We start from the raw sequence: 19,705 nt of genomic DNA on the forward strand, positions 1-19,705 counted from the left end.
ACGTAACCGACAAGACGATCGCGCAAGAGGGCGGAGCAGTTGATGTGGCGGTGCGAGTGTTGACTCAGGTGTGGCGGAAACTCTGTGGTGGAAGTGCTGTGTGGCGAGTGGTGTGGCTGCCAGTTGGGATTCTAGTTAGCCTTTCCTGATTGAATGCAATGCCAAGACAAACCCCGCGATGCTTGCGGTCCAGCCCAAGAACTCAATTCTCCTCCTGCCCGCACTCAATTCAATCACCGTTGATAAACCGAATACCGCATCTCAATCCTCAATTCTCGAAAGAAAGAAAAAATGGCCTCCCAAGATTACCAGCTTTTCTGCCTCGGCAACCCCCTTCTTGGTATTCCGACTCCCTATCCGAAAACCCTGAATTTCAGTTGCTAACTGTGATATCGTCGCAAAGACATCCAGGCCACTTGGTGGGTTATCTGCTCATCCGGCTACAGCCATTGATCGCTCGCTGAACTGCCCATAGCGACCAGGCCGTTCTTGACAAATACAACCTGAAGGAGAACGATGCGATCCTGGCGGAGGAGAAGCACATGCCCATTTACGAGGATCTGACCACCAAGTACACGGCCAAGTTCCTCGCTGGTGGTGCTGCCCAGAACGCCGCTCGCGGAGCTCAAGTGGGTTCCCTTTACTCAATCCGAGGGGTAATCATCGGTTTCTAATGCGTGCATGACAGTACGTTCTTCCCGCCAAATCGGCCGTCTACGTCGGATGTGTCGGTAAGGATGCGTCGGCCGACCAGCTCCGTGAAGCCAACGAGCGCGAGGGACTTCGCACCGAGTACAGAATTGACGTGGAGCACCCCACCGGTCGTTGTGGTGTCGTGATCACTGGTCACCACCGTTCCATGGTTACCGACTTGGCTGCCGCCAACCACTACAAGCTCGAGCACCTCAAGTCTCCTGAGATCTGGGCACTCGTTGAGAATGCGAAAGTCTTCTATGTCGGTGGTTTCCATTTGACCGTCTGTGTTCCGGCTATCCTGGCCCTTGCCGAGCACGCCGCCGAGACCAACAAGGTACCCATACGGTTCCTGGGTGATAGTGTATGAACAGTGTCTGACTTCCACACAGATTTTCTCCATGAACCTCTCTGCTCCCTTCTTGCCCCAGTTCTTCAAGGAGCAGCTCGACTCTTGCGCTCCCTACTGGGACTACCTGATCGGTAACGAATCTGAAGCTCTTGCTTACGCCGAGTCCCACAACCTCAAGGTGAATACCCCTTCTCAAATGCGCCCTTCCTCTGCTAAACATACTTCGTGCATCTAGACCACCGACATCACCGAGATCGCCAAGGCCATTGCTGCCATCCCCAAGAAGAACACTGCCCGTCCCCGTGTTGTCGTCATCACCCAGGGCACTCTCCCCACTATCGTCGTGACCTCCGGCTCCGCTGAGCCTAAGGTCCAGTCTTTCCCCGTGCGCGAGGTCGACGGCAAGAGCATTGTCGACACCAATGGTGCCGGTGATGCCTTCGCTGGAGGATTCCTCGGTGGAGTCGTCCAGGGCAAGTCGATTGAGACTTGCGTCGACATGGGACAGTGGCTCGCCAGCTTGAGCATCCAGGAGCTCGGACCCGCGTACCCCACTGTGAAGAAGGCGTACGCTGGACACAACTTTTAGATTATACTGTAAGGTATAAGGAGAAATTGCGTAACATAGCATAGCATATTCACGTTCAACACTTTAATGCATTGGGGATAGGATAGGCACGGGGGTTACGGAGTCTTGTACTGTTTCAACAAACAAAAAAATCTCATTCGGTTCATCTATTCTCGATGGGCTACCATCTACTTCGCGCTTGTTGTCTCCATGATATCGTCATCTTCTCATCAAACCCATGTCAGCCGGTGCCTTCGCACAAGATTACTAGACTACAGCTGTCCATCCGTCCCAATGCCCTCGTCCCCTCCCGTTCATAGCTCATATGGTTTCTTCCCTAATTCATAAGCCCCTATCCATACCATATGCAATGGCCGAGGATCACTTACGTTTCTTCCCCACAACCTCATCATCGCTCGCATCCTCTCTAGGACCGACAAGAGAATCCACCATACGATTCATGACAATCATAGTCTCTGACCCGGTAACAGAGTCCACAATACTCGCGCCTCCCTGTCCCAGCACACTCTCTGCCAACGAGCCCTCGGGGCGCGTGAGCTTTTTGCTGATGAAGGCCGATTCGCTGCCGGTGATGTTTAGACTCGAGTTCATCCCGATCGATGGCGTGCTGGTCAGGATCCCTTCTTCTTTGTACGTTATCGTGCCATCGCTCGAGGCTGTGATTGGAACATCCTATTGTGGTGGTTAGTTAATCGTGAACTGGTGGCGGACGAAGGGATGGGATACTTCTTTGAGACACAGATGCTTTCCATCCTCGAGGAGGAAATGGATCCGTGCCAGAACCTCCTCGTTCGGATGCGCGCGATCCGTCTCCCCCCTCTGCTCGTCTTTCCAATTCACAGTAGTATTCCCATTGATCTGCGCAAACGGCTGAAAGCCGAGGGTATCATCGTCTTCTTCGAGGAGATAATCCAGTGTGGGAAAGTTGTCCATACTGATACTGAAGGTGGCAGCAAGCAGAGACAGGGTGTTGGCGTATGTCTGCCATAACTGCTTGATCAGAACGGAGATTGCAGTGCCTGTTTGCTGGTTCACAAGGATAGGATGGTTGACTTGGAGCCAAGTGGAGTATATTCGCAGGCTGGGAAGCATTCGGCGGCCAATTGCGCTAAGGTTTTCAGCATCGTTGGAGGTACGTTCGCCAACGGCCCGTTCGAGCTCGGGTTGGAATACTTGATGGAGGGTGGTGAATGTGGCCACATTCAGACGGAGAAAGCTGACGAAAGAGTGGGAGGTCGCATGGCCTGGGGAAGTCAGTTAATAATCCGCACAATCTGAAGCAGCTGGCTGGCATACGGGATGCCCGTTTGGCGGCAAAGTATTGGGCCGCGATGTTGATCAGGACCATCTTCGTCAAGATCCCATTCGACAAATTTCGGTCTTTAAGATCCTGCGCGAGCTGCGTCAACATCTCGCTCTCCAAGCTCTCGTAATCGGAAAAGCTAGACAGCCTTGATTAGTGATATGATTAGGCACCTATAACGACTGAGGTACCCACTCTCTAGCCGTATAACATTTGGCATGTAATCGGACGAATAGTGTTATCAGATCCTTCACGGATTGTTCTTCTTTCCTCATGAGGCGGGTGGTTGCCGGTGTTTCTGATTCATAAGCCTTGAGTGCTTTTCTGAAACCCTTCTCGAGGTTTTCGCTGGCTTGAGGGAATGGCTCTGCCACGGACATAGCCCGGTAAAGGTGGTATGTGGAGGATAGGTTGGAGCCTTCATTGATCGCGATGACAGCCAACTGGTTGTGTGGCGTTCCAGACACCGGAATCAAAGTTTTGGCAAGAGTATAATATCCAGTTGCGGGCCCCCAGTTTTTTGGATTTCGAGGAACTTCTCGGTATCTAGATAGGTCCCCGAGGAAGACCAAAGTGCGATGGCAGGATCGAATGACTTGCTGCCTGGTATCCGAGTTACATTCTATGACTGTGTCCGGTATGCTCACTGCATCTGTGCATCAGCATAGCTGCCCCAATTCTGAGGAGTGAACATACTGGAGAGATGAAATCTGGTGATGATCCATTCCAGCTCGTGGACCCCAAAGTGCGATATCAAGCGCTGGATGAACGAGCGATAGAACCGGGTGGTCTGCTTGATGAATCCAACAAAGGCATCCTGTAGCTTCCGCAGCTCCACCGGCCGTTTTTTGCCGTACTGATTCTGGAAGTGGGTAAGGTTCTTTCGGTACTGCTCAATGATCCGGTGGTGTTTGAGCCACATGCGGCCTTCAACATCCTTCTCCTGCGCGAAGCGGAAATCTTGAAAGATAACTGTCTCATATGCCTCTTGCAGTCTTCGAAATACAGAGCATCAGCTCAATCAACCAGTGGGGAAGAAGTTCGGAAACTGACTGCGTAACAGTTTGCTCAAGGAGCCGACCAGTGGACTGACGATCTTTCAGCATGGACGCTAGTTTCTTTTCCAGCGCCTCGGCTTCACTGTTCCTCCACACAACTGTATGAGCCCACTGTGCGAATTCCAAACCAAAACGCAACTAAAGCGAGCCAGAATACTGACCTCCATTGCAGTGATGCTTCCATAGAGTCCGCGGGGAAGACGAGGAAATGTGGGGTCTGTCAGTGGACGTCCCTTCACATGAAGTGAGTTGGACTTCTGTAAAAGAACGGAGGAACGTCGAGCAGCTGTCAACGCTAGAATGGGCTTGGCAGCTTAAGCGAGGTTAGACGCAAGCGAACTCGAGCTCACAACCTCCTTCTATCACTCATCACAAAACTCACCACCGCCAACGCCCAACCCAAAATGTCCAAGCGGCCGAGAGAACTTTCCTCACAGCTAGAAGTACTATCGACACTACTAACACCACCTGTCGAGGAGGCTGGCAATATCGATGAAAAAACCGGGCCTTCCAAACTAGTTCGCGTCGACAGTGCAACACAGCAAATCGCTATCGTCTGCTCAGAGAAGCCTCTCTGCCAGTCGCGGCCCTTCAGCACCTACGAGGAGTACGAAGTTCACTACCACCAGACCCACACGAACCGGTGCATAGAGTGTAAGAAGAACTTTCCATCTGAGCGATTCCTGCATCTTCATATCCAAGAGACTCGTAAGGAAACCCCCCTTCTTCCTATTGCTTCACCATGACTGACTTGTTCCAGATGATCCTTTATCCCAGATCAAGTTTGAGAGAGGAGACAAAATCGTCAGTAACACACTCCCACCGGCAGAATGGAAAGGATATGCATGCTAACTTTGTCAAAGTTTGGTTGTTTTGTCGATGGATGTGACCGCATGTGCAGCACCCCGTTCAAACGGAAGAGGCATCTCATCGATAAGCACTGTTTCCCTCAGGTATGCGCCGATTACATCTGCGGGTGGACGATGGGGACGATGCTGATGGTGGAAATGTAGGACTACAACTTTTTCGTCACAAAGGATGGCATTGACAGGAGCATGTCATTACTGAACGATGGGGGACGTAATCCTTTAACCCGAAGTAGCCATGGGAATAGACGACCAAAACAAATGGAGGGCAGGGATGCATCGCCAACCTTACCCGAAATCACCCCCGATGTTGCAATGCAAGTGGAAGACGGTGCTCTACAGAAGAACGAGGATGATGGTATTAACGAGATATCCGCACTCATGACAAGCATACGATTCGTTCCACCAAGCGTGAGATTCGGACGGAGGCGTTGAGGAAATAAAGAGCATCAGCGTAGACGGGAGATACTGTGCCTAGCGCTATCATTTCCTGTATATAATAATTGACTGTAGACTAAATTCCCTGACGTTTCGCACACGTCTTTTTATCACTCGCTGGATAGATTGGCCATACTCAGAACCATTTGATCCATCCCTCCATCGCTTCCGTATTATACACAAGAAGACATGTCATAACTCGCGTTCAACCAATTCGATATCCGCCCACCGCCCGTAACTTTTTTAATAGCCGCCTCTGCCCCTGGGCGTGAAGCCACCCCGTCCACCGCGAGGAGTGAAACCACTACCGCTACCGCCACGACCCCTAGGGGTGAAGCCTCCCCTCGATCCGCCACGTCCTCTCGGAGCTCCACTACCGCGAGCGCCACCACGTCCTCTTGGTGTGAAACCTCCCCTTCCTCCGCGAGGAGCTCCGCGACCACCCCTGGATGCACCGCCCCTCTTCGAGACTTTGGAACCTACACGAAGTTGGTTAGCATGGCAACAGGCGACAAGATCAAATCGTTCTGAGCATACCAGCAGGAGCCTTGGGCTTCGGCAGGAATCGGTCCAATGGCAGAAGCTTGTCACCGCCAATGTAGAATTTATCACCCTCCTTGAATGATGTAGCAACGATCCCGTCCTGCGGCTTGACCGTGAAGTAGACCTGGTTCATCGGTCCTAGAATCTCGTCGACCTTGCCAACAACCGACTTATTCTCGAGGTATATCGGCGCATTGAAGTACGGGATTTTGGTATTGCTGGAAACGCAAACAATTTCACCTTCGCACGAGTGCATGACCGTTCCCATCTCTGCCAATTCTTCGTCAGCGACGAAACCCAATCGCTAGCGCCAATTGCGGCGCAAAACCGTCGAGCCCATGAGGGTACGCACCTTGAACTGTATCCGGGGGACCGGTGCTGAAAGAGGAGCCGCCGCGGCCACCTATAGCAGAAAGAAATCAGAAAAGCGACACACCAACGACGGCGACAGCGTCAACGACGGGTTCAATTTACCTCGACCGCCGAACCCTCCCCCTCCTCCACGGCTAGAGAACCCTCCACCACGGCCGCCTCGTCCACCGCCTCCTCCTCTGAATCCGCTCATTTGTTTGGTGAAGTTGGGGGGGGTGTAGGTAGGAGGGTGTTGTGGGGCGGAACTGAATCAGATGTTGAACGTTGCGCGTTGGGTCGAGCGAGACAAGCAGTGGGAAAAAGTTCTGAGTTTCTTGAGAGTAGAGGGGCTTGGCGGGTTTTTTTAGCTGGTGTAACAGGCGGGCGTGCAGGGGCAGGCTCGCTAGCGTGGGGTGGTCTTCGCGGGGATGGCACCATCGATCACTCGACATCAATTCGCTGACACTTGCGGAGATGCGCCCAGCGGCCATTGTCGACACCACCGAACGGGCCTGAACAAAAAGTCGAGAGATCCATCAAAGGTGGAGAGACCGAGGACTTTCAAGGCCATTGGCCCTAGGGTCTCATTCACCGGGTACACATTCTTCGATTATTCCATTGATCTTATTACTGACCCTGATTACAGAACCTTCCAGGTAACCGTCCGAATTGAGAAACGGCCAAGCTCAATGATCCTGCCCAAACAATATCCATATGGGTCTTGGCATCGCTTTCCGTCGTTGAAGACAGCCTGTTGATTGTTTTGACCACAACCCCGGGCCATCCAACTGCATAGATCTCCATTCGTATTCTGTTGAAAAATGTTCTGGGCCGACTGCAATAAAGCTTTACTGCAGGCCTACCCGCAAACATGAGCTCATCATGGAGCCCATCCTCGAGCTCACCCTGGTCCGATTGCAACAAGGCTTTGCTGTAGGCCTACCCGCAGACATGAGCTCATTCTTGGGTTCATTCTCGATCACATCATCGAGCTCATCGAGCCCATCCTGGACCAACCGCAACAAGACTTTACTGTAGGCCTACCCACAGACATGACCTCATCCTCGAGATCCTCTCCGAATTGGTGATCGGCAGCTCTTGAGTTCTGTCGACGATCGAACTCTTTTTCGTTGGCCCGTTTCCTTCCAGGACCTTAGATACCTTGACCTTCTCGTCGTCGAGGGGCCTTGGTCAAGCTTGTCACCGACAGTGATCTTTCCATTACCCCCCATATACTTCTGGTATCACCGCCGCCATCAACACGAGCTCTCTCGTATCTTGCATACCAGGCGCCTTCCAACCCTCCACCTCTGCCTCCGTCGTCGTTGTTGTTGTTTTTGTTATTTTTGTTATTTTTGTTATTTTTGTTGTTGTTGTCGTTGTTGTCGTTGTTAAATGTTATCGTCCTGCTCGTCCTGCTCGTCCTGCTCGTCCTGCTCGTCCTGCTCGTCCTGCTCGTCCTGCTCGTCCTGCTCGTCCTGCTCGTCCTGCTCATCCAGCTCCTGCTCGTCCTGCTCGTCCTCGTCCTCGTCCTCCTCTTCCTCTTCCTCTTCCTCTTCCTCTTCCTCCTTCCTCCTTCCTTGTATCTCGTCCTCCCCTTTCCCTTATATAGCCCCCCTCTCCCCCTCTCCCTTCCTTCTCTTCTTCTCCTTCCTCATCGCAACCCTCTTTTGTCTCTTTGCTTCTGTTCACACCATCAACTCTTCCGCTTTTTTGCTCCCTTTTTCTCTTCTCTCTGGTTTTGATCCTTTGCTACTACAGCTTGCCGTATCGTCGACATCACTCTTCTCACTGAGTTGATTACCTTCAATTTCAGCATACTTTTTTTTCCATCTCCAATACACACTCTCTTCTCGACTACTCTCAGACTTACTCCCGCAATCAGTCTTCCGCTTTTTTGCTCCCTTCTCTTCCGCTATCTGGTTTTGATCCTTCGCTACTCCAGGTTACCGTATCGTCGACACCTCAATTCTAGCCGTCACCATGGAAGAAGCTTCGTCCATCACGTCTGGTTCCCCGGTCCTCTCTCCCGAGCGTAGCAACGTTAGCACGCCTACCAATAAGTCGTTCCGTGGATACACTCATGTCATTGACCAGTCCCCCCTCGGACCATACGAAGAGGAAGACCCGCTCAAGAGCCCGGAGGTTCGTCAAGGTCTAGCATCGAATGTGCCCACCACCACCACTCCCACCCCTACCACCACCACTCCTACCCCCACCGCCACCACCACCACCAACACTCCCATCACTCCCAACGATCTAGACGTACAGACCGAAGGTGAAAATGAAAATCGATCGGAGACCTTGCAGTCACAGATCACGTGTGTCACCCCCACCCCCACCAGGCGTGCTCCCCGTGGTATCGACCATTGGGCTACCTCGACAACCAGATACCTGAAAATCAGCAATATAAACCCTAGGTTTCCCACAGCGGACCTATACAAATACTTGGCTGTAAGTGTATCCCATCTTTCCAATATATACATGGCTGACTCCTAGCTCTAGGAGGTCGGAGATGTTGAAGAATACAATACGTCACGATTGCTGTCGGATGGCATCTGTGTCATTTCGTATTTTGATTTGAGAGACGCCATCGCCTGTTACATGAAATGTAAAGCGGAGTATAATATGTGGATTTTACAATTCTGCAGTCCAGCTTACTTCGATATGGTAAGCTGCTTTTCACTCTTCAATACCAGTGGCTAACATCCTCAAAGCTGGGGGTACATACCAACCGACGTGGTGACAATAGGTCTGCAGACGTTGTCTGCAGCGTTGGTTCGGGTCCCCGCTTGTCCAAACCAGCTGGACCGTTGTATGCTCGGCTCCGCGACTTTGGGGCCATCGAAAAATTCAAGACCTTGCGGCGTGATAAGAAGCCTACGTTTTTCGTCGCGTTTGCCGAGCACCGGATTGCCTCTAATGTGGTGGATGTCCTTGATGGACAATACCTTATGGTTCGAACACCCATACTACCTGTGGTGACAATAGGCTGACATCGACATAGGGTTACCATCTTAGGGCCACTATCTTTGCGCCGGAGCGGTCGTCGGGGCTAGACCCGTTCAGTGTGGAAACTAAGGAGGAGCTCATGTTGAGCTATGTCGACAAACCCACGGGAGCGCAGATCTACTCACCTCTCCCAATTCGTCCGGTTCTGGATACGAACCTTGGATACGGATATGGACCGGCTACCCACAATCCGATTTTTCCAGAGGCCCGTCCCGCCAGCCCTGGAAATCATTCCGACACAGAGTCGGAAGATGTGTGTGGCGACCTCTTTACAGACCCGCGGGTGCTTCTTCCTGTGTCTACCCCTAAGCCCAAACTCCTGCCGTGCAAGCCGGACTGTGTCCATAGACTGGCCGCCGAGAGGAAATTAAAATCCCCCACGGTTTTTGATAACAGCCTACTCCTACCAGGAAAAAATGTCATCGACCTAGACCGCATCGCCAGGGGATTGGATACCAGAACGACTGTAAGCGCAGTGCAATAACTCAGGATGCTCGGTCCATTAACGGCTTGCAGGTAATGCTCCGCAATATTCCAAACAAAGTCGATCAGGCAACCTTGAAGGATTACGTTGATGAAACGAGCCGTGGTCTTTACAACTTTCTGTACCTACGCATTGGTATTTCTCCCCGGACCCCAGTGCCATGCTCCTCCGCTAACCAACCACTGGGTAGATTTCCGCAACATCTGCAAGTATGCGACTTCAAGCTTGTCTCCCCCAGGTTCCCATACTCACCATCATCCACAGTGTTGGCTATGCGTTCATCAACTTCTTGGATGTAATCTTCCCTGTTGCTGTCTTATAGTAATGGTATACTTGTGCTAACAGTTTCTCGCAGCCACTGGATATCATCGATGTTTGTCCCTAAATTCTCATTCCTGACCAAATCTATCTGACCTGCATGCAGTTCGTGAAAGAGAAATCCGGAACTCGCTGGTACGTCCAATATCCAAGTTAACTCAATTCTGTACTGACTGATATGATTGCAGGAACAAGTTCAACTCGGAGAAGGTCCTTGATGTGACATATGCGAGTATGTCACGTTACTTAACCATCTCGGTCTTCTTTGCTCTCTTCTGACGCGACTGTTTTACGGCAGATATTCAAGGCATCGATCAACTTGTCGAGAAATTTAGAAACAGCTCAGTCATGGATCAAGATCCGGCGTACAGGCCGAAGGTGCATGGTCCCTCCATATACTTTCGGACAATCACTGACTAGCCTCTCTCAGTTATTTCATTCCGCTGGTCCGATGGCTGGTGAGTAAGTCCATTACAATATGCAACTCCGAACTGACGATTCACACAAAAGGACAAGAAATGACTTTCCCACCAGCGAACAACATTTTGAAGAAATGCAGGAGTGTTTCTGCGGCCCAACAGATTGGTTTGTTTGCTTCTTTAGCGGTATTGATGAATATATACTGACTCGATCAGGCCTCTTCGCGCCAAAGTTGCAACCCGGAAGTAAAGGCATCTGGCGTAGGCGCGGCACCGATTAGCCTTCGACATTTGACCCTTGACCTCTGTGATCGATTGGTGCATTTTGGCGTCATCTTCATCAGGGGTTTGCTACAGCTCTTTGTGTTGTTTTGAGCCCATGAAGGTAGGGTTTGCACATGAAATCAAGGTAGGATACGCTTTGTCGTCCACCTTACCATGCCCTCCTTTAACATGCTCTTTAATGTTTTTTTCTCTTTTTTTTTCTTTTCGATGTGTTTTTCTACTGCTTGATTTGGGATGTTGATGATTGTCGATTTGGGGATGATACGACTGCTTCCGGGGTTGCTAATGGTTTGTTGACGATGAACTGCAACACACAGGCAGTTGCTGTGGTTGTTTCTTGATGGTTGTTCTGACTGGATTTTTTTTTCTTGATGCTTGCTCATGCTTTCTGACGATGAATGTTGGCGGATGGTGGCTGTTTTTCTTGATGATTGTACTCTTTGACTCAATTTTTCCCTCGATGATGCGTTTCTTGCAATTGCTTCTCGAGGTATTTTCTTCCCGTTTGAGGATTGGTGTGTACGATAGTTGTTCGTTTCCTGATCATTGCTTCTGATACATACCGTTTTTGCGGATGATTATTGTGGGGGCCTAATGCTGGAGACCGATCCGCACATTGTGGATGGACTGTTGCGTTGCTTGTTTTGGCCCTGTTCCTAATAGGTAGTTCTTGTTGTTGGTAGTTGCAAGGGCGCTTGACACAGCCGTTTGAACATATCTCGAGATCCACTTGTCGAAATGGGATGCCTAGAAATTCCTTTGCTATGCTCAAATATACACCGATGTCATGGCCGTATCTATTGACTTCAAAGGTTCAACCTCTCCTCCTTCCACCTTAACTCCTCCTTCGAACCTCCCCTTCCGCCAGCTCAGAAATTCTTCAGACAGAAAACTCTTCGCCCCCTCCTTCCTAATCACCTCTACAACCCTCGAGTCCTCCGCATGCCGTATTGTCCACACGCCGTCATCCACAATGACCTCCTTCAGCCACTTCACAATCTCCGTCGTAAAATCGATCGAGAACTGGGCATCCCACAGGTTCCTACCACTACTACTCGCCAACCGGGGGAGATCATGCGTTTCAAACTCCTTCACGTTCCTTAGTATCCCATCGTCGTCGCGGAAGCCTACAATCACCCGTCCCACTCCGAGAAGAAAAGATTGCGCCCAGAACCGCTGCATCTTCCGCTCGAACGCTATTTCGTCACGGTCCGAGGTGATGCGCTTGTTGGTTTTGAGCTCTATGTATTGAGTGCCATCTGCGGAGGAGGGTGCGTGGGTATCCCAGACTATGAATGTTAGTGGGTGGGAGCGGGAGAATCCGAGGAGAGGGGGAAATACCGGCGTCAACCTCACCACCGAGAATCATACCGGTGTCACCGAAACTCGTCTTGACGATGCTACAGAATTGCGCTTCGTTGGAGACTACTTCTTTCATTCGGGACTCTATGGTTTCACGAGGCGTGTCGTCCCAGGTGGCTGGAAGGGTTGAGAGAGTTTCGAACTTGTAACCTGCGGATTGGGAGAGTCAGAGCTGTGGGAGAAGATGGGGGGGGTAAGGAGGAAGTACCCCAGTATGACATTACTTGCTGACGGTGGCCCCCAGGGCGTTGGGTGGCCATCTTATAGGCATGGGATTCTTCTATGAAACTGGACGGTCTTAGATTCGGCCGGAGGCAGGACGGTGACAGAGCAGACTCACATGGTATCCTACCCATCATCAGCGGAACGAACAAGCCTAATTGCGTGGAACCTACTGACCTGGAATTTCGTAGCATTCATCTCGAACCTATCCCCCACTATTCAGCATACGTACCCCCGTCCTGTGGCCGATCACAAACCAACCCATTCCGCATATCGAACGGCAAACTCATAAACTTCGTCATCATTCCCCTCCACGTGATGATATCGGTCTCGCATTTCTCCCCCGTCTTCTTCTCCAACTCTACAAGCGCATCGAGGAGGCCGTCAAGATGGCTGTCGACCGAGTCGTCGTGCTTCACGAAGGTCTCGAAGCCTTCGGAAAGGCTTGTGTGGAGTTCGGGTGGGTAGTAGTATCGGAGCGAGGAGGCATCGAGGCGGAGCTGGTGTGCGTCATCGAAGGAGAAGTGGGTGATTTCCTGTGGATGGCCTACGGATCGGTAATTGAACGGTGGGGTGGATGGAATGGGAACGAACTTGTGGTCTACGCACGGCGGAATTGCGCTGGGCAAATCGCTCGAGCGGTTCTAGGGGGAATATCGCGTTCGTCGCCATTGGTTTGGTATTTGAGTGTACTTAGGCTTCCGGTTAGGTACCTTTGGATTGGGGGGACGCGGACATTAGCTAGCTGTGCCGTTGAGACGTGACGGCCGGGTAGAAAGGAACACGTGCGCCAAGGATCATTGTGGATGACTCGCAAATGAACGACAACAAATGAACGGCAGCCATTGACTATGATAAGTGTCAAAAGGGATATGAATTGAACTACTAGACGGGCAACGCTTTGGTGGACGCCAGAAACTCCTCGTACTCGTATGTGTGCTTCCTCCTCCTCCCCCACAGCTTCCCACAACCACTATCACCCACGTAGCAGATAAAAGCCAACGGCTCAATCCAGATCAAACGAGCCAGTGATTTGCGGAGCCTGTGAACGTGCGTCCGGGGCACCTCCTGCTCCAAACATGCTGCCCATCATATCCAAAATGTTCGTCGGCCTTCGGATCTGGATACCGAAGTACATCTCCCCGATATGTTCGATAGCCTGTAAGAACGATTAGCCTTCGCCTCCTGCGGCGCGGCCGTGGTTAACTTACATCATCCCAATCTTGAATATCCTTGAGCTGAGAAGCATAATGAGACTTGAGGTTACGGAACACTTCTGCCCCACCCGTCTGCGTCGCCAAGGTCAAAAGACTCAAGAAATTGAGCAACGGCAATGATGGGAAGATACGGATATCAGCCGAAGCAGACTGGACCTCCTGAATAACGAGCGTCGAGTTTTCCTGCATAAGCTGTCCGACGAATACTTCTAGCGAACGACACGCCTCCCGGAGGTTGCCAACGAGCAGGTATCCGAAAACTGCTCGCGCAATGTAGGTCGGAGCGGTGTGAGCTTCGTCTTGCTTGTACCACTCGTATAACAGACGGGCCAGGACTTCGGCGCTCTCCCGAGTGCCGAGTATCAAATGCTTCTCCGCTTCGTATACCTCGTCCTCTACCACCCGGATAGCACTAGTTAGTCCCGCACAGAATCATCGCGCGGGGTCGTGGGAAGTACCATTTGCGTAGAGGTTGCCAATGAAATGGTGAAGCTCAGGATCACCCGCGGGGAACTCTCCGAATTTTGATGTCCAACTGGAATCTGCTCAGACAAATGGTTGGGACATTCTGCCAGCAGGGAATGGGCGGGCGTACGCTATGGTCTCATTGATGAACCGCTTCCGACTAGGCTCTTCCGCCGGCATCATGGTGATCAGTTCGACCAGCCGCGCTGATGGCAGTATTAGTATATGAGACAAGAGGCAGTAAGGTAGCAGTGCGAGGCCGTACATTTAGACGCGGAGTCGGGCGCCAGCTTGGCCGTCTTGTAAACTTCCACCAGAACCAAGCATAGATCTCCACCACTCCCGCCCTGGTCGGCTTTCAGTAATGACTGGGCGCCGGCGGTGAGGATTTCGATAGCTGCATCGTAGTTTCCGACTTTCAGGTAGCGCTGCGACACTACTCGGAGCTGTTGGTGCGCTTCGTAGTACTGTCCTTCCTCGATCCTGAGCCGTCGTGTCAGCATGCTCTTGAAGACGGTCGGAAAAGCCGAGACTATACCTCCTCTGCAGCCTTAGGCGTGTCTTCTCCACGTTCTGGGATGCCATGGTGACGATATAGTAGACAAGTTTCGCGTGAGGTCGATCAAGGCTGTCAACCGGGGGTTAACGATAGGATGATGATGAAGCTCAGCGTGGGGTAGTCGTCCCCTTGGCAACACGTGTGTAACACTGCTAGCTCCAACCGCCCCCACCAGTAGTACCCTGCCCCGCCAACCCCGCCAGTTGCCCCACCACCATTTATCGACGCTTTTTTTCACTCAAAATTGACGCCTGGTGAGATCCAATCCGCAACCAACTTTTCCCGCGCCCTCCTTCAGACTACAGAAAAAATCATGAAGGTTCTCATTGTTGGATCCGGCGGTCGCGAGCATGCCCTAGCGTGGAAACTTTCGCAATCCCCGCTGGCGGATGCCATTTTCGTTGCTCCAGGTCAGTTGCCAGTCACGAGATTTCATATCCGTTGCGTTAGATTGATTGTCTCAGGTGCCTAATGAAATTTTGTGGGTGTTTGTTGAATATAGGAAACGGAGGAACCGCGCACGGAATCAAGAACGTTTCGAACGTGAACATCGATGTCAGCGACTTCCCGAGCCTAGTGAAGTTCGCACAGGAGAATGAGGTCGGTCTCGTCATTCCCGGTCCTGAAGTGCCGCTGGTGGAGGGAATTGAGGGCCACTTCCGGAAAGGTAGAATCCACAATTTCTAGCCAGCCCGCTTTCACGTCTCACCAGCGCATAGTCGGTATCCCGGTCTTCGGACCTTCAAAGGAGGCCGCCCAGATGGAGGGCTCCAAAGCTTTCTCCAAGGACTTCATGAAGCGACACAACATCCCCACCGCCGAGTACCGTAACTTCACCGACTACGAGCAGGCGAAGGCATATGTCGAGAGCATCAGCCACAATATTGTTATCAAGGCCGACGGTCTGGCGGCCGGCAAGGGTGTCATCATTCCAACTACAAAGGAGGAGGCCATTGAGGCGCTGCAGCAGATCATGGTTACCAAGGAGTTCGGAGAGGCTGGTGGGTAACCATGGCACGGCATGAGTTCGGTAACACTAATTGACTTTGGGCCAGGCAATGAGGTCGTAATCGAGGAGTTCCTGGAGGGAGATGAGCTGAGCATCCTGACGTTCAGCGACGGATACAACATCAAATCGTTACCTCCTGCGCAGGACCACAAGCGCATTTTCGACGGTGACCAGGGCCCTAACACTGGTGGTATGGGATGTTACGCGCCTACACGTATTGCGCCTAAGAGTATCCTCAAAATTGTTGACGAGACCATCTTGAAGCCTACGATTGACGGTCTGCGTCGGGAGGGTGAGTTTTTCCATTCACTCCAACTTTGGCCCTTTTACTAAGCTTATCTGCTCAGGTATGCCGTTTAGGGGAATTCTTTTCACCGGACTGATGATGACCAAGGCCGGACCTAAGGTCCTGGAGTACAATGTCCGGTTTGGTGACCCAGAGACACAGACTGTCCTTCCTCTCATCAGCGAATCTACCGATCTTGTCCAGGTTATGTTGGCCGCAGCCAACGGTCACCTCGACAGCGTTGATATCCAGATCTCAGACAAGTTCTCTGCCACCGTCGTGGTTGCAGCTGGCGGATACCCCGGAAGCTACGAGAAGAAGAAGGAGATTATACTGTCTCCGGTTGCGGAGGATACCGTGATCTTCCATGCAGGAACGGCATTGGTGGACGGAAAGCTTGTTAGCGCTGGTGGGCGTGTTATTGCTGCTTCTGCGACTGCGGATACCCTAGAGGAGGCGGTCAAGAAGGCCTACAAGGGTGTTGAAGCAATCAAGTTCCAGGACATGTTCTTCCGAAAGGACATTGCTCACAGGTAGTCACTCGTCTTTGGTACTTCTAGGATGTCTGCTTATATTCTGCAGGGCTTTCAAGCAGAAAGCCGCTCAGGAAGAGCCACTCACCTACGCCTCGGCTGGTGTCTCGGTTGATGCTGGCAACGCATTTGTACAGAGAATCAAGGATGCAGTCCGATCCACCAAGCGGCCCGGTGCCGATGCTGAGATCGGCGGTTTCGGCGGTATCTTTGACCTCAAGGCTGCTGGATACGCGGATCCTCTTCTGATCGCTGGAATCGATGGAGTTGGAACGAAACTCAAAATTGCCTGCGCGATGGGCAAGCACTCGACCGTCGGTATCGACTTGGTCGCCATGAGCGTCAACGACCTTCTCGCCCAAGGTGCCGAGTCTCTGCTGTTTTTGGACTACTACGCGACCAGTAAACTTGACATCAAAGAGGCCGCTGAGTTCGTCGAAGGTGTCGCTGAGGGCTGCCGTCAAGCCGGCTGCGCCTTGATCGGTGGCGAGACCGCCGAGATGCCGGACATGTACCAGCCCGGGGACTACGATGCTGCCGGTGCCGCCATCGGCGCCGTCGAGCGCTCGCAGCTTCTTCCCCGCCACGATGCCATGAAGACCGGCGACGTCCTCATCGGTGTCGCCTCCAACGGCGTGCACTCAAACGGCTACTCGCTGATCCGTAAGATCGTCGAGCGCCAGGGCTTGCAATACACTGACTCCGCACCTTGGAACACCTCCTCCACCGTCGGCGACGAACTCCTGGTTCCGACAAGAATCTACGTCAAGCCCGTCATCAACCTCGTCAAGAAGAACCTCGTCAAGGGTCTCTCCCACATCACTGGCGGTGGTCTGACCGACAACATCCCGCGCATGCTCCCGGAGTCCCTGGCCGCTGAGGTCGATGTGAGTGCTTGGGAGATGCCCGCGCTGTTCAAGTGGTTCAAGAGCGCGGGTGGCCTCTCTGCTAAGGAGTATGCACGCACTTGGAACACTGGTCTGGGCTTGGTGCTGGTTGTTGCGGCTGAGGACCAAGAGGCCGTGCTTGCTTCCCTTAAGGCAGATGGTGAGAGGGCGTTTGTAGTCGGAAAGTTGGTGCAGAGGACAGCGGAGGACTGTGTTCTTAACAAGCTGGAAGTTTGGGGTTTGTAAGTTAGTTGCTGCTTTTCCGATGGGAGATGGGATGGGAATGGATATGTACATGGGGCGTTTACAAAAGTTTCTTTTGCAGTTTGAGAATTGATGGAATTCCATGGATCATTACCTTTGCTGTGAAGCTGCGAACTCATTCCTGTTTCCTTGATCTACAACCTCCTCGTCATCTATATGGCCAACCTAAAATAGTATGCAAGTATGCTCGGCTTTTGTTTCGCCAGCCCAGTCTGGTCAGCCTCGTTCGGACCTCACACTCGTAGGTATTCACTGCACTCTCGTCTTCATTCACCCAGCACGAGTGTCTACAACTTTCATTCACTCACGTTTGCTCACCCAGTGCGAGTGTCTGTAATGTCTCATTCACTCTCACATAAACTCATGAATTGTCTGCAACGTCCCATTCACTCTCACTCGCATTTATCAATGGTCTGCAACGTCTCATTCAGTCTCACGTTTGGTCACCCAGCACGAGTTTCTGCGACTCCCTATTCACTCTCACATACTCATGAATGGTCTGCAACGTCCCATTCACTCTCACATTCGCTCATCCAGCACGAGTGTCTGCAACGCCCTATTCAATCTAACGTGAACTCATAGATGGTCTGCAATGTCCCATTCACTCTCACTTGGTCGGCCAGAGTGTGCAGGAAAGAAGTGCGACGGTTCGCCATAGTCTAGATAGGCTGCATGCGAAATAAATTGAAGATATCTCTCTCACTTGCACTCACCCAGCACACGTACATCCACACCATCAGCCATAGGTACATCCATTCCCACTCAACCCCACTCAGTCTCACTCAGTCTCACTCAGTCTCACTCAGTCTCACCACAACCAGCAAAAGAATCCCACATCGCCACCACTCCAGCTGCAAAGCTAGGAAAAAATAAAAGAATTAATCGTGATGTCCGCAGGATTCGAACCTGCGCGGATTGCTCCACTAGCACCTGAAGCTAGCGCCTTAGACCACTCGGCCAGAACACCTTGTTGCGTGTGACTTGTGCCTTACTTGCTATGACTGCCTTACCCCTGGCAAGCAAGCAACATCACGTGGTCATAAAATAACTTTTGCAGTGCGGGTGCGCATCATTCACCCACCAGCATCGTCACTACCGTCAACAACAATTCCACCATCAATTCACGACCTCCTTCACGAACCTACGAATTTCCGCCCCCCACGCACACGTAACGACGCAATGGACCCTACAATGGCCGACCTCGGCCTCGCCGACTTCAACGAGAAGGACCGCAAGGACCTCCAAGTGTTCCTCGAGAACGAGCGACAGAAGGCGAAATTTCAAGACAGTGCTGCTCACCCCTTCCTTTCCCCCTCCTATTTTCCTCCCCCCTCCTCTCCCCTCCGCCTCCCCCAGTTGCTGACACGGTTCCCCCACAGACGTGCACTCGCTCACGGCGATGTGCTGGGGCAAGTGCATAGCGCCGAACAAGATTTTGGGGCCGCAGGTGGACAAGGCCGAGGCGGGGTGTCTCGACAACTGTGTCAACCGCTACATTGATGCGCAGAAGACGGTGATTGCGCAGTTGGATCGGATTGGGCGGCAGTAGGGGGTTACGCGGTTTTGTATCATACGGGAGAAGAGCGAGGGGGCAAAATTGGCAGGCGGGAGAGGTTTGTCTGGAGCATAGGTACGCGGCAGGCAGGCTTAGATTTCCGAATACGATACGTACGATACGATAGGATCCCCGACTTGAATCCATCCACCGTCCCCGTCCCGTCCGTCCCGACTCTTCATCCACGTGCTGTGCCGGCTCGGACGTTCCTCCACTCCAACCATTCCAACCACTCATCCACCACCTCGACTACCAACCCACCATACCAATCACCAATCCACATCCACATCCACACCCACATCCACCAGACCCCATACCAGACCGCCCACCCTCCCATTCCCTTGCTTTCCCAGCCCAATTGCAGCCCCAATTGCAGCCCCAATTGCAGTTCCTCCACCTCCAAATCCTCCCAACACACCCTTCCAAGTTCCAACCCACTTCCAACCCACGTACCAAGACCAAACAATAGGTATCTACCACTTCATCCCTCCAATCCAATCCAATCCACAAAAAACGCCAAAAACACATCCCAATCCAGTAGTCCAGTATTCCAGTCCCCAATCCAAAAATCACAAACACCCGACCAATTCAATCCAATAAGTTTTACCCAAAGTACCAGCTTGCCAGACAACCGC

The 19,705-nt window shown here is 52.1% G+C and overlaps 9 protein-coding genes and 1 non-coding gene across 10 annotated transcripts; 5 read left to right on the forward strand and 5 right to left on the reverse strand.

The window, feature by feature from the left end:
* Positions 1 to 171: 171 nt before the first annotated feature.
* On the forward strand, positions 172 to 1,738 carry BZA05DRAFT_392618 (Ribokinase-like protein). Its single transcript, XM_051483125.1, has 6 exons — positions 172 to 340; positions 404 to 419; positions 476 to 629; positions 689 to 1,030; positions 1,086 to 1,223; positions 1,281 to 1,738. The coding sequence occupies exons 1-6, from the start codon at positions 292 to 294 to the stop codon at positions 1,632 to 1,634; spliced, it is 1,053 nt and encodes a 350-aa protein (XP_051341249.1). The 5' UTR covers positions 172 to 291; the 3' UTR covers positions 1,635 to 1,738.
* Positions 1,739 to 4,283, reverse strand: BZA05DRAFT_392622 (uncharacterized protein). Its single transcript, XM_051483126.1, has 7 exons — positions 4,157 to 4,283; positions 3,634 to 4,077; positions 3,133 to 3,583; positions 2,931 to 3,076; positions 2,361 to 2,878; positions 2,003 to 2,306; positions 1,739 to 1,950 (listed from the first exon to the last, which is right to left on the reverse strand). The coding sequence occupies exons 2-7, from the start codon at positions 3,857 to 3,859 to the stop codon at positions 1,928 to 1,930; spliced, it is 1,668 nt and encodes a 555-aa protein (XP_051341250.1). The 5' UTR covers positions 3,860 to 4,077; positions 4,157 to 4,283; the 3' UTR covers positions 1,739 to 1,927.
* Positions 4,284 to 4,348: 65 nt separating this feature from the next.
* Positions 4,349 to 5,336, forward strand: BZA05DRAFT_392628 (uncharacterized protein). Its single transcript, XM_051483127.1, has 4 exons — positions 4,349 to 4,703; positions 4,756 to 4,799; positions 4,859 to 4,948; positions 5,009 to 5,336. Exons 1-4 carry the CDS (start codon positions 4,400 to 4,402, stop codon positions 5,294 to 5,296), a joined length of 726 nt encoding a protein of 241 aa, XP_051341251.1. The 5' UTR covers positions 4,349 to 4,399; the 3' UTR covers positions 5,297 to 5,336.
* Positions 5,337 to 6,860, reverse strand: BZA05DRAFT_370947 (Gar1/Naf1 RNA binding region-domain-containing protein). The gene is made up of 5 exons (XM_051481662.1): positions 6,840 to 6,860; positions 6,317 to 6,788; positions 6,195 to 6,245; positions 5,837 to 6,112; positions 5,337 to 5,778 (listed from the first exon to the last, which is right to left on the reverse strand). Exons 2-5 carry the CDS (start codon positions 6,405 to 6,407, stop codon positions 5,543 to 5,545), a joined length of 654 nt encoding a protein of 217 aa, XP_051341252.1. The 5' UTR covers positions 6,408 to 6,788; positions 6,840 to 6,860; the 3' UTR covers positions 5,337 to 5,542.
* Positions 6,861 to 8,176: 1,316 nt separating this feature from the next.
* BZA05DRAFT_443452 (RNA recognition motif 2-domain-containing protein) lies at positions 8,177 to 10,707 on the forward strand (the record flags this gene model as incomplete). Its single annotated transcript, XM_051486846.1, has 14 exons — positions 8,177 to 8,647; positions 8,699 to 8,863; positions 8,911 to 9,150; positions 9,201 to 9,671; positions 9,722 to 9,824; positions 9,880 to 9,898; positions 9,954 to 9,984; positions 10,045 to 10,062; positions 10,114 to 10,142; positions 10,196 to 10,239; positions 10,306 to 10,385; positions 10,438 to 10,465; positions 10,518 to 10,592; positions 10,643 to 10,707. The coding sequence occupies 14 exons, from the start codon at positions 8,177 to 8,179 to the stop codon at positions 10,705 to 10,707; spliced, it is 1,839 nt and encodes a 612-aa protein (XP_051341253.1).
* Positions 10,708 to 11,438: 731 nt separating this feature from the next.
* BZA05DRAFT_392645 (HLA class III protein Dom3z) lies at positions 11,439 to 13,100 on the reverse strand. The gene is made up of 7 exons (XM_051483128.1): positions 12,890 to 13,100; positions 12,557 to 12,831; positions 12,473 to 12,500; positions 12,414 to 12,421; positions 12,282 to 12,361; positions 12,053 to 12,223; positions 11,439 to 12,000 (listed from the first exon to the last, which is right to left on the reverse strand). The coding sequence occupies exons 1-7, from the start codon at positions 12,965 to 12,967 to the stop codon at positions 11,480 to 11,482; spliced, it is 1,161 nt and encodes a 386-aa protein (XP_051341254.1). The 5' UTR covers positions 12,968 to 13,100; the 3' UTR covers positions 11,439 to 11,479.
* A 27-nt stretch (positions 13,101 to 13,127) lies between these two features.
* BZA05DRAFT_392648 (uncharacterized protein) lies at positions 13,128 to 14,668 on the reverse strand. The gene is made up of 6 exons (XM_051483129.1): positions 14,516 to 14,668; positions 14,243 to 14,460; positions 14,108 to 14,183; positions 13,971 to 14,047; positions 13,507 to 13,907; positions 13,128 to 13,454 (listed from the first exon to the last, which is right to left on the reverse strand). The coding sequence occupies exons 1-6, from the start codon at positions 14,560 to 14,562 to the stop codon at positions 13,302 to 13,304; spliced, it is 972 nt and encodes a 323-aa protein (XP_051341255.1). The 5' UTR covers positions 14,563 to 14,668; the 3' UTR covers positions 13,128 to 13,301.
* Positions 14,662 to 17,608, forward strand: BZA05DRAFT_392652 (phosphoribosylglycinamide synthetase). The gene is made up of 6 exons (XM_051483130.1): positions 14,662 to 14,946; positions 15,039 to 15,203; positions 15,256 to 15,537; positions 15,592 to 15,837; positions 15,893 to 16,364; positions 16,414 to 17,608. Exons 1-6 carry the CDS (start codon positions 14,850 to 14,852, stop codon positions 17,495 to 17,497), a joined length of 2,346 nt encoding a protein of 781 aa, XP_051341256.1. The 5' UTR covers positions 14,662 to 14,849; the 3' UTR covers positions 17,498 to 17,608.
* A 792-nt stretch (positions 17,609 to 18,400) lies between these two features.
* On the reverse strand, positions 18,401 to 18,482 carry BZA05DRAFT_t122. The gene has a single exon. It is a non-coding gene; the product is annotated as a tRNA-Leu (tRNA).
* Positions 18,483 to 18,548: 66 nt separating this feature from the next.
* Positions 18,549 to 19,200, forward strand: BZA05DRAFT_392653 (Tim10/DDP family zinc finger-domain-containing protein). Its single transcript, XM_051483131.1, has 2 exons — positions 18,549 to 18,803; positions 18,895 to 19,200. Exons 1-2 carry the CDS (start codon positions 18,695 to 18,697, stop codon positions 19,062 to 19,064), a joined length of 279 nt encoding a protein of 92 aa, XP_051341257.1. The 5' UTR covers positions 18,549 to 18,694; the 3' UTR covers positions 19,065 to 19,200.
* Positions 19,201 to 19,705: the final 505 nt, after the last annotated feature.

This window comes from Tricharina praecox, assembly GCF_024521635.1.
Source record: "Tricharina praecox strain CBS 144465 chromosome Unknown BZA05scaffold_7, whole genome shotgun sequence".
Lineage (NCBI taxonomy): Eukaryota > Fungi > Ascomycota > Pezizomycetes > Pezizales > Pyronemataceae > Tricharina > Tricharina praecox.

What these genes read in the sequence shown, in the direction of transcription:
- BZA05DRAFT_392648 (XM_051483129.1), bottom strand. Translation starts at nt 14,562, where the DNA reads ATGGCATCCCAGAACGTGGAGAAGACACGCCTAAGGCTGCAGAGGAG. An exon ending in CGCCTAAGGCTGCAGAGGAG is followed by an intron (nt 14,461 to 14,515) that starts GTATAGTCTCGG and finishes ACGACGGCTCAG; the next exon opens with GATCGAGGAAGGACAGTACT. An exon ending in TTCATCAATGAGACCATAGC is followed by an intron (nt 14,048 to 14,107) that starts GTACGCCCGCCC and finishes AGCAGATTCCAG; the next exon opens with TTGGACATCAAAATTCGGAG.
- BZA05DRAFT_392652 (XM_051483130.1), top strand. Translation starts at nt 14,850, where the DNA reads ATGAAGGTTCTCATTGTTGGATCCGGCGGTCGCGAGCATGCCCTAGCG. An exon ending in TGAGGGCCACTTCCGGAAAG is followed by an intron (nt 15,204 to 15,255) that starts GTAGAATCCACA and finishes ACCAGCGCATAG; the next exon opens with TCGGTATCCCGGTCTTCGGA. An exon ending in CAAGGAGTTCGGAGAGGCTG is followed by an intron (nt 15,538 to 15,591) that starts GTGGGTAACCAT and finishes ACTTTGGGCCAG; the next exon opens with GCAATGAGGTCGTAATCGAG.
- BZA05DRAFT_392645 (XM_051483128.1), bottom strand. Translation starts at nt 12,967, where the DNA reads ATGGCGACGAACGCGATATTCCCCCTAGAACCGCTCGAGCGATTTGCC. An exon ending in CCGCCGTGCGTAGACCACAA is followed by an intron (nt 12,832 to 12,889) that starts GTTCGTTCCCAT and finishes GGCCATCCACAG; the next exon opens with GAAATCACCCACTTCTCCTT. An exon ending in CCGTTCGATATGCGGAATGG is followed by an intron (nt 12,501 to 12,556) that starts GTTGGTTTGTGA and finishes AGTGGGGGATAG; the next exon opens with GTTCGAGATGAATGCTACGA.
- BZA05DRAFT_392622 (XM_051483126.1), bottom strand. Translation starts at nt 3,859, where the DNA reads ATGTGGCTCAAACACCACCGGATCATTGAGCAGTACCGAAAGAACCTT. An exon ending in CACCAGATTTCATCTCTCCA is followed by an intron (nt 3,584 to 3,633) that starts GTATGTTCACTC and finishes GCACAGATGCAG; the next exon opens with TGAGCATACCGGACACAGTC. An exon ending in AGCATCTGTGTCTCAAAGAA is followed by an intron (nt 2,307 to 2,360) that starts GTATCCCATCCC and finishes CCACCACAATAG; the next exon opens with GATGTTCCAATCACAGCCTC.
- BZA05DRAFT_392628 (XM_051483127.1), top strand. Translation starts at nt 4,400, where the DNA reads ATGTCCAAGCGGCCGAGAGAACTTTCCTCACAGCTAGAAGTACTATCG. An exon ending in TTGAGAGAGGAGACAAAATC is followed by an intron (nt 4,800 to 4,858) that starts GTCAGTAACACA and finishes ACTTTGTCAAAG; the next exon opens with TTTGGTTGTTTTGTCGATGG. An exon ending in ATAAGCACTGTTTCCCTCAG is followed by an intron (nt 4,949 to 5,008) that starts GTATGCGCCGAT and finishes GTGGAAATGTAG; the next exon opens with GACTACAACTTTTTCGTCAC.
- BZA05DRAFT_392653 (XM_051483131.1), top strand. Translation starts at nt 18,695, where the DNA reads ATGGACCCTACAATGGCCGACCTCGGCCTCGCCGACTTCAACGAGAAG. An exon ending in GAAGGCGAAATTTCAAGACA is followed by an intron (nt 18,804 to 18,894) that starts GTGCTGCTCACC and finishes GTTCCCCCACAG; the next exon opens with ACGTGCACTCGCTCACGGCG.
- BZA05DRAFT_392618 (XM_051483125.1), top strand. Translation starts at nt 292, where the DNA reads ATGGCCTCCCAAGATTACCAGCTTTTCTGCCTCGGCAACCCCCTTCTT. An exon ending in ACGCCGCTCGCGGAGCTCAA is followed by an intron (nt 630 to 688) that starts GTGGGTTCCCTT and finishes CGTGCATGACAG; the next exon opens with TACGTTCTTCCCGCCAAATC. An exon ending in CCGAGTCCCACAACCTCAAG is followed by an intron (nt 1,224 to 1,280) that starts GTGAATACCCCT and finishes TCGTGCATCTAG; the next exon opens with ACCACCGACATCACCGAGAT.
- BZA05DRAFT_370947 (XM_051481662.1), bottom strand. Translation starts at nt 6,407, where the DNA reads ATGAGCGGATTCAGAGGAGGAGGCGGTGGACGAGGCGGCCGTGGTGGA. An exon ending in TCCCCCGGATACAGTTCAAG is followed by an intron (nt 6,113 to 6,194) that starts GTGCGTACCCTC and finishes AAGAATTGGCAG; the next exon opens with AGATGGGAACGGTCATGCAC. An exon ending in GAAGCCCAAGGCTCCTGCTG is followed by an intron (nt 5,779 to 5,836) that starts GTATGCTCAGAA and finishes AACTTCGTGTAG; the next exon opens with GTTCCAAAGTCTCGAAGAGG.